Here is a 10,116-nt window from a genome sequence, read left to right on the forward strand (position 1 = left end):
GTTGAAGTCCACCAGTCATAAAAGAGCCAAGGTGGCCTACCTCTAGCCTAGGCTTAGGCCGCTTTATGACTTGTGAACCTCAACTCCCAGAATTCCTGAGCCAGCATGGCTCAGCTTGGAAACCTCTCCCTTTCCCCTCAGTGTGGCTGGCTCAGGAATTCTCAGGAATTTATCCCAAGTTAAATTTAACAGATGAGGATCGAAGGTTAGTTCAGCATCCTCTAAAGAAGGAGACCAAAACACAGAAACAAAAATGGATGAAACAAGCAAACAAACTGAGCCGTGCCCAGATTCTCTGATCTGTCACCTATGATTGCCAAACTTGGTGAACACAATGCGAGAAATACTCCTTCCCAATCACTAGATTATTGATTCACGTAGGTGCTCAGCTGGAAAAGGACACGGCAAGGACAAACATCTAATTATATATAAATTGAATGTATACATAGCTATCGATTAAAATCCATTGCTGCAAAATAGGTACTCTGTTTATAAAACGAATCAATCCCTATTTGTCTGTTTCATCCCCCCTCTCATACACACACAGAGAGAGGGAGAGAGAGAGGGGGGGAGGGAAAGAGAGAGAGAGAGAAAGAGAGAGAGAGAGAGGGAGAGGGAAAGAGATGCATGCACAAACGTTTCTCTCACTCCTTCCAACAGAAGCAGCAAAAAAATGAAAGAAAAATGTAGGATAGAAATTGGTTTAAATGACAGGGACAGCTGCAAGGAAAAGGGAAGGAAAGAGGCAAAAAAGAAGAAGTGAAGGAAGGAGGGAAAGGAATAAGAAAAGAAAGGGAAGAAAGGCAGCAAGGCCCATGTGCAAAATTTTGTACAAAATCCTATCAAAAGGTTAAATTCAGCACCCATGCATTAACTTCTCTTCAAAGATACCCCAATATTTGTAGCTCCAGGTTGAACAGCAGGTCCTTGGTCCTTGAAGGGGGAAGAGGAGGGGGAGGAGGAGGACTGTGGCATACTTTGATGCTCTCTGAGCTGGGTGGTTTTCTTGCAGACGTTTCATGACCCAACTAGGTAACATCATCAGTGCTAGAAGGAAGTGGGGTTTGCAGAGTAGGAGGAGAAGGAGAAGGAAAAGGAGGAGGTGGAAGAAGAAGAAGAAGAAGAAGAAGAAGAAGAAGAAGAAGAAGAAGAAGAAGAAGAAGAAGAAGAAGAAGAAGAAGAAGAAGATGATGATGATGATGATGATGACTGTAGGGTCCTTGGTGCTCTGTGAGCTGGGTGGTTTTCTGGCAGACGCTTCATCACCAAACTAGGTAACATGATCAGTATTAGAAGGGAGTGGGGTTTGCGGAGGAGGAGGAGAAGGAGAAGGAGGAGGTGGAGGAGGAAGAAGAAGAAGAAGAAGAAGAAGAAGAAGAGGAAGAAGAGGAAGAAGAGGAAGAAGAAGAAGAAGAAGAAGAAGAAGAAGAAGAAGAAGAAGAAGAAGAAGAAGAAGAAGAAGAAGAAGAAGAAGAAGAAGAAGAAAAGGACTGTGGCATCCTTGGTGCTCTCTGAGCTTGGTGGTTCTCTTGCGGACATTTCATAACCCAACTAGGTAACATCATCAGTTCTAGAAGGAAGTGGGGTTTGCAAAGGAGGAGGACCTCTGTTGAGAGAGGGCTATTCAATTTTGACATACATGGCCTATGTCAGCCCTCTCTCAACAGAAGGAGAGGGATACGACATCATCTATCTCCAGTCTACAACACAGTCCTTCCAACGGTCCCAAGAAGGCTCCACACCCATTTGCACCACTCAGCTGACCCTGAGGATACAGATAAATCTCCAGGTGGCCTCAACGACTCTCTAAAAGAATGCAAACGACCAGCTGTCTGCAAGGAGTATAAATCCTTCCATTCCCCACCATCCAGTTAGAGCTGAAGAAGCTTCTTGGATGAGAAGTGAAACGTCTTCAAAGAAAAACAAGAAAGTCCAGTTGCTTTGTGAAAAAGCACCTTTGGGAGCGGTGAATATGCCATGGTCAACGGATCTCAATGGAAGGTGATGCCATAAAGGAAATTGAACATAAATGTGGCAGGCGGGCATTCAACAAGCTAAGCGTACTTTTCAAGAACAACCTCTCCCTATGCCATGAAATAAAAAAAGTTTTTGAACCAGTGTGTGCTACCTGCTCTAATACATATGCCGGTGAAACATGGACGCTCACCTCACAATCGATACAAAAGCTACGAGCGATGCAAAGAGCTATGGAAAGATACATGCTCAGCATCGCAAGACAAGATAAGAAGACCCGCACGTGGATTAGAGAACAAATGAAAGCAAAAGATGCTATCAAGAGAATAAGAGAACTGAAATGGAAGAGGAACTGAAGGCAGGTGGACCAAAGTAGTCATAAAATGGATCCCACTTGATCATCCACGAAAAAGACCTAAAACAAGATGAACTGACAACATCAGCAAGTATGGCGGGCCCAACTAACATTATTGTGTAAGACCCCTTCTGTAAAGTGAAGTGAAGAGATTTTTAAACACCTATTGTCTCCTTAAAAATACCCCTTTCCTTGAGAGAGTGAGAATAACTGACAGGATGCTTTGGGGTAATCCTGTTCATTTGGACTTGTTTCTATTTGGGTTTAGCTTACAGGGACAGAATTGATTTGGTTGCCTTGATGGCATAGAACAGGGGTAGGCAACCTTGGCTCTTTTATGACTCGTGGACTTCAACTCCCAGAATTCCTCAGCCAGGCATACTGGATGAGGAACTCTGGGAGTTGAAGTCCACAAGTCATAAAAGGGCCAAGTTTGAAGACTCCTGTTCTAAACTAATAAAGTCTACATTAATTAACATTAATTATGCTTCCATATGTTCCTCTATGCCAGGGCTAGGCAACCTTGGCTCTTTTATGACTCGTGGACTTCAACTCCCAGAATTCCTGAGCCAGCATGGGGGAACTATGGCCCCTTCATGACTTGTGGACTTCAACTCCCAGAATTCCTGAGCCAGCCATGCTGAGGGGAAAGGGAGAGGTTTCCAAGCTGAGCCATGCTGGCTCAGGAATTCTGGGAATTGAAGTCCACGAGTCATAAAAGAGCCAAGGTTGCCTACCCCTGGTATAGAAGTTGCCTATTGCTTCTGCTTGAGGAACTTCCACCTCCGAATTTAGTGGCCTTAAGAGATTGGCCTTCAGCCAGGATGCTGTAGGAAACGCTGAAACTTCATATCCCCGGCAATATTTACTACCTGTCTGAGTCACGGCAGGATTGGAAGCAATGTATCATCAACATGGTGGTGACACACAACTCTTTCTTCACTGGATGCAATGTGATGCTAGACCAGGGGTGTCAAACTGCTGGCCCGTGGGCCGCAGGCATCATAGTGAAACCGTACCCCACCCCATTGCCGACAATGGAAAAAAAGTTGCGATAAGTCACATGACATTGCAAGTTTGACACTGACCATGCTAAACACGGTGGTGGGGTCTCTGGGAGGCTTAGGCTGAACAGAAAACATGAGAAGGTAAAATGGAGCTTTTTTTTTTTTTTTTTTTTAAAAGGTAAACAAAATAAAATAAACCTAAAAATGAGCAACAGCAAAAATAGGAATCAACGTTGGTTATTATGGTCCTCAGATTAGGGATGATTAATTAAGAAAGAGGATTTCAAAGTGACTTGAATTCCTTAGAAATATGATGCTATATAAGCTGATGCAATATTATAATAATATAATAATATATATTATAATATAATAATGTAATGTAATGTAATGTAACAATATAATATAATATAATATAATATAATATAATATAATATAATATAATATAATATAATATAATATAATTTGCAGCTGAGACTATATGGATGGGGTTATGTCATCACTATAAGAAATGCAAATGAAAATATTCATTTTCCTCATAACCATATTGATAAAAATGCTGTTTAATATCTTGAGGGGTCCCAGTATTGACAGCCAGCAGAAAATACATTAAATTTAATCAATAGCTGGATGGACAAATAGGCAACAGGTCCAGCAGGTCCAACCGCCTGCTCAGGCAGGAAACCCTATACCATTTCAGACAAATGGCTGTCCAGTCTCTTCTTAAAGACTTCCAGTATTAGAGCATTCACAGCTTCTGGAGGCAGGTTGTTCCACTGGTTAATTGTTCTAACTGTCAGGAAGTTTCTCCTTAGTTCTAGGTTGCTTCTCTCCTTGCTTAGTTTCCACTCATTGCTCCTTGTCCTGCCTTCAGGCGCTTTGGAGAATAGCTTGACTCCCTCTTCTTTGGGGCAGCCCCTGAGATATTGGAAGGCTGCTATCATGTCCCCCCCCCCTCATCTTTCTCTTCATTAAACTAGACATACCCAATTTCAGCAACCATTCTTTGTATATTTTAGCCTCCAGTCCCCTAATCATCTTTGTTGCTCTTCTCTGCACTTTTTCTAAAGTCTCAACATCTTTTCTACATGGTAGTGACCAAAACTGGATGCCGTATTCCAAGTGTGGCCTTACCAAGGCCTTGTAAAGTGGTTGAAGACTTCCTGTGTTTTATTTATGGTTTATACTGTCTAGACCAGTGGTTCTCAACCTTTTTAATGCCGTGACCCCCAACCGGTCGTAAGTTGAGGACTACTCAACCGGTCATAAGTCGAGGACTACTCAACTGGTGCAGCACCATTTGCAGAATGGGACTTTTGGTGGGCTCAGCAGGGCAGAGACAGCCTGGACAATTCCTATTGGCTTTTGAAAGCCAATAGAATTAGACTCTATTCAAGAGAGTCTATTCTATTGGCTTTCAAAAGCCAATAGAATAAAAGGGAGTAGCACAGCTAAGGAAAAGGGGGGAAAAATGGCGAACTGCGTTGTTTGGCGACCCCCGTGAAATGGTCGTTCGACCCCAAATGGGGTCCCGACCCACAGGTTGAGAACCACTGATCTAGACCCTTCCATTTTAAGGAAAGTATTTTGATTATTCTGAGCTAATCCTTTCTGCCACTTTCCAATTAAGATAAAACGATAGCCTTTAATAAAATTGCTTCATTGCAGAGTATGAGAAAGTTAATCATCCTTCCAAGGACCCAGCCAGAATTTATATTTTCATTTAAACCTGTACGTTTATCACGCAACATTTCGCCAGGAAGTTGTGAACTCTATGTACAGTGTTAAGCTTCTTCGCTGAGATGTCAAATTAGTCTTTTTAATTTTGAATGTTATGTTCTTTGCAGGATTTATTGCCAAGGTTTCTAATTTGGGGTAGATTGTTGAGTAAAATAAAATGTCTGAGATGTTATTTGTCCAAAATGGTATAGGGTTTCCTGCCTGAGCAGGGGGTTGGACTAGATGACCTCCAAGATCCCTTCCAACTTTATTATTATTATTTGAAAGAAAGGTGCCATACCTTGTGCATAGCACTTTATTCAAGGGTTAACAAGAGTTATTTAAGAATGATTAAGTAAATGTAACAACAACGACAACAGAGTTGGAAGGGACGTTGGAGGTCTTCTAGTCCAACCCCCTGCTCAGGCAGGAAACCCTATAGCAGTGGTTCTCAACCTGTGGGTCGGGACCCCATTTGGGGTCGAACGACCATTTCACGGGGGTCGTCAAACAACGCAGTCTGCCATTTTTTCCCCCTTTTCCTTAGCTGTGCTACTCCCTTTTATTCTATTGGCTTTTGAAAGCCAATAGAATAGACCCTCTTGAATAGAGTCTAATTCTATTGGCTTTCAAAAGCCAATAGGAATTGTCCAGGCTGTCTCTGCCCTGCTGAGCCCGCCAAAAGTCCCATTCTGCAAACGGTGCTGCACCAGTTGAGTAATCCTCGACTTACGACCGGTTGAGTAGTCCTCAACTTACGACTGGTTGGGGGTCACGGCATTAAAAAGGTTGAGAACCATTGCCCTATAGCATTTCAGACAAATAGAGGGTATGGGGTTCTATGTTACTATAGAAAGCTTGATAAAAATAATTAAAAACCCTAAATGCTTTCACAAATAAGCACAGGAAACCTGAAATATTGCATCAGAATACATATCTTTCCAGACTGGCATCTGGTAATTTTTTATCTCGCCTCATTTAGACGCAAGTTTAAAATCCAGAATTTAGGAATTTAAGCATGCAACTCTAAGCTAGCTATGTTCGTAACTGCACCCCACGGCGATATTTTAAAGCAAGTTTTTCTAACACGTGGCTGGGTTTTAACTAACATTTCTGCTAAGTTACAGCCACACATATTCATGTTAGGCTGGCCTGGATATCATAACATCCTGTAGCGGTTTCTTGTAGAGTGGAAATGCTAATGATTTTGGAGCAACTAAGATCTTATTTTCAGGACCACGGAGAGCTCCGTTGGCAGACTCGCTTCCAATTGCCCTTTCTCTAAAAACCTGCAGGTCTGAAAACAGGCAGTGATAATTAGATATAAAAGAGGAAATGAATTAAGACCTCCCGTGAAGAGGATGTGAGGCTTCATTAATGAGTAGCCATGTCTTCTGCCAAGCAATAATTCAGCAGATGATTCGTGTGTGTGTGTGTGTGTGTGTGTGTGTGTGTGTGTGTGTGTGTGTTTCGTCTGGCAATAAACAACTCAGAAAGATCTTCTGCCTCTCTGCGTGGTTGCAAATAAAGGCTTCAATCTCTAAAGAGGTTTTTGCCAAAGGAATCAGAAGCCTCTCCCCCCCCATCCTTATTGTTTTTCTTTTAAGAAGTGGGCTACTTGCCAATTTTCTTGGGACGCTGTGTACATCTACCGCAAATTCTAAGCTTTACAGGACCAAATCTCCTCTCCTGCTACATTTCAACTGAGCAATGAACACAGTAATAATAATAATAATAATCATGATCATCATCATCATCATCATCATCCACATCTGTCTATCCCAGGTCCTGGGTAAGGACTCGATAGGTAAACAAAATGCCAAATCCAGTCTGAACATCTGGTTGACTGTGCTATGATCCATAATAATAATAATAATAATAATAATAATAATAATAATGATGATGATGATGATAATAATAGTAATAAAAGAAACCCAGAAAGGTAGGAATGTCTTCCATCATCAGGCAGGCTGAAGAGCAACATAATTTAATGAATTTTTTCACTCAAGGGCGAAGTAAAATGGGAGTAGGGCAAGCAACAAGGAGGCACCTACTTACGCTCACTGGAAATAGAAGATTAAATATGCTTGCATCACGTAACGTGTTCTTAGGCTTGCAAAAGATTTCAGAACTCATTTAATCTGTTTTTTTTCCCCTTTAAATGGTTCTAGTGTGCAAGATCTTAAAGAGGGAAGCACTCAAGTCAACAACATTTTCTTTCAGAATTATTTTGCTAAGCTCCTAATCGGAGGACGAAAGACAGACTTTGAATCCCCTTTTTGGAAAGCGCTAATTGACACAGCTAGCAAAGTGGAACAGGAAGACAAAGTCTTCCGCTTTAAAAAAAAATACAATGTTAGCTCCCAAGGCGAAACCTGCTCCCTTTGCACAAGTGCCTCATAGATGTGGATGCTGCGGGTCACAGTTCTTGAAGTATTGTGTTGAAACTTAAGAGGGTCTTCCTTCAAATGAAATCTATCACACAGCGTTCAAGACATCCCCACTTCCTACAGAAGACTGAAACAGAACATTTTACTGAATCTCTCTGAGAGGTGAAAGGCAAAGAGGTCAATTTTACTTTCTTTCTTTCTTTCTTTCTTTCTTTCTTTCTTTCTTTCTTTCTTTCTTTCTTTCTTTCTTTCTTTCTTTCTTTCTTTTTCTTTTTTCTTTTTTCTTTCTTTCTCTGTCTCTTTTTTCTTTCTCTTTCTCTGTCTCTTTTCTTTCTCTTTTTCTTTCTGTCTGTCTCTTTCTTTCTTTCTCTTTCTCTCTCTCTTTCTTTCTCTCTCTGTCATTCTTCGGTCTCTTTCTTTCTTTCTTTCTTTTTTCTTTCTTTTTGTCTTTCTTTCTCTGTCTCTTTCTCTTTCTTTCTTTTTCTTTTTTCTTTCTATCTTTCTCTGTCTCTTTTCTTTCTGTCTGTCTCTTTTCTTTCTCTTTCTTTCTTTCTTTCTTTCTGTCTTTTTCTTTCTTTCTTTCTCTCTCTCTCTTCTGTCTTTCTCTTTCTTTCTTTTTCTTTGTCTTTCTTTTTTCTTTCTTTCATTCCTCCCTCCCTCTCTCCCTTCTTTAAATTCCCTCCCTCCCTCCTTTAAATTAGGCAAAAATAGCACCTTCTAGTCACCGCTCTCTTAGTTGCCAGAAAACGCAGCATTTTTTTAAACCTAGGGCAAATAAGATGGGCTTCAGGCCTTAAGGTGCCTCCAGAGAAATCAACTTTTTCTGGTGTTTTTTTTAAAACGTCTTCTTAAAGAGGGGTGGGGGAGAGAGAAAGAGGCTTTTCCAGACAAAACAGACAGCCCGAAACTTTGCACAGACCTCCTTAAACACCCCTCCCTTCTCCCCAGGCTGCCCACCCTGCCCTCTTTTAAACCCGGCTTCAGGCCTGGGGCAGTGGTCCTCACCCACCCAGCCACCCTTTCCTGTCACAGCAGCGATTAGATTAAATTCGAAACGAGATTAGACCGTCTAATCTAATATATAGGAGGCCCCGCTAGGAAGCTGGTCCGGACTTCTTTCCCCACGACCTCTTCTCGCCTACATTCAAGACGGCGTCCCAGTCCCCGCCAGCCTGCCCGGGTCTCCCAGACACCCCCCTCCCTCCTCCTCCCTCAGGTGGGATTCCGGGTGTGGTGGGAAGGCGGCCCACTTTGCAAGCTCGACCCCGAATCTCGGCTTGCCCCCCCCTCCCCTCCCCTCTTTGAGTCCGGCCAAAGGCGCAGCTCCAAGGCGATGCAAGCAAGCACGCGAGCGAGGCTGCCCGGCCACCCCAGCCTCACCTTCGGGGTTGGCGCTGACGAAGACCCGCACGCGTCGACCGCTGGGCGCCAGGTGCAAAGGCAGAGCCGAGAGGTTGCCGGAGAACGCCGCCTTCCGCAGGGCCGAGTCCCGAGGAGCCGGCAGCTTGCCGGCCGTGCCAGCCGGCCACATGGTGCAGCTGCGGCCGCTGCTCCTTCCTTCCTTCCTTCCTTCTTCTTTCCTTCCTTCTTTTCTCTCTTCTTTCCTTCCTTCCTTCCTTCCTTCCTTCCTTCCTTCCTTCCTTCCTTCCTTCCTTCCTTCCTTCCTTCCTTCCTTCCCTTCTCCTCCGCCCTGGCTGTCCTTTTGCACAAGGGCGACGCCGCTTCGGCTCCTCGGCCTGTCTCCACCCCCGCCCGCTTCTCTCCTTTGCTCGCCGAGCGGCAGCCCCTGGAGACGGAGCGGAGAGAAAAGTTGGCGGGCTTAGCTGCCGGCCCTCAAGGAGGGCATCGCCGCGGGCGCCGGCTTGGGCTTCCAGCGCCGGCTTGGGCTTCTTTGCCCCCGCCAACTTCGCCTCCTGGGCGCCGGCTCTTAAAGGCGAGCCTCGGCGCGCCGCTCCCACGGTTTTACGCACGCTCGCGGCGGGGTGGGGGGGGGGAAGGAAAGCGTCGTCGTAGAGGGGAGACCACGCAGAGATCCCAGCCTAGGCGCCGGCTCTTAAAGGCAAAGCCTCGGCACGCCGCTCCCACGGTTTTACGCACGCTCCGGGCGCGGCGGCGGGGGGGGGGGGAGGAGAAAGGCGTCGTCGTAGAGGGGAGACCACGCAGAGATCCCAGCCTGGGCGCCGGCTCTTAAAGGCAAAGCCTCGGCGCGCCGCTCCCACGATTTTACGCACGCTCCGGGCGCGGCGTCACGGGGGGGGGGGGCTGGAGGGGAGACCACGCGGAGATTCCCCCAGAACTTGACCAGCCGGGCAAGCCTCCGCGGTCACGCCATCGCTGGGCTCTTGCCAAGAAACGACACGGGTGGGGTGCCGCGTAGGTTTCTCTCTCTCCTCCCCCCCCCCCGAAGGGACTTTTCCTCCTCTTAAAAGCCTCTTCGTCGTTCTCCTGGCTTCTCTTGGAAGTTGTTGCGGAGTTGCCACCCTTTATAGTCTTGGACGGAGGTGGTGTTGTTTTACCCAAATTTGTAAAAGAAAGCCTTCCTGTCTCTTTGCAATGAAGGAAGGGAAGAAGAAGAAGAAGAAGAAGAAGAAGAAGAAGAAGAAGAAGAAGAAGAAGAAGAAGAAGAAGAAGAAGAAGAAGAAGAAGAAGAAGAAGAAGAAGAAGAAAAGGAGGA

The 10,116-nt window shown here is 44.8% G+C and overlaps 1 protein-coding gene across 1 annotated transcript in view; it reads right to left on the reverse strand.

The window, feature by feature from the left end:
• Positions 1–9,060, reverse strand: part of NWD2 (NACHT and WD repeat domain containing 2) — a 58,282-nt gene extending 49,222 nt beyond the window's left edge. The window contains exon 1 of the mRNA XM_039347598.1: positions 8,823–9,060. Coding sequence (XP_039203532.1) covers positions 8,823–8,973 — 151 coding nt within the window. The 5' untranslated portion in view covers positions 8,974–9,060. The remainder of the gene's footprint in view (positions 1–8,822) is intronic.
• Positions 9,061–10,116: the final 1,056 nt, after the last annotated feature.

Source organism: Crotalus tigris, unplaced genomic scaffold (genome assembly GCF_016545835.1).
Source record: "Crotalus tigris isolate CLP2741 ecotype Arizona unplaced genomic scaffold, ASM1654583v1 scf7180000017559.9942113025:1136094, whole genome shotgun sequence".
Taxonomy (NCBI): Eukaryota; Metazoa; Chordata; class Lepidosauria; order Squamata; family Viperidae; genus Crotalus; species Crotalus tigris.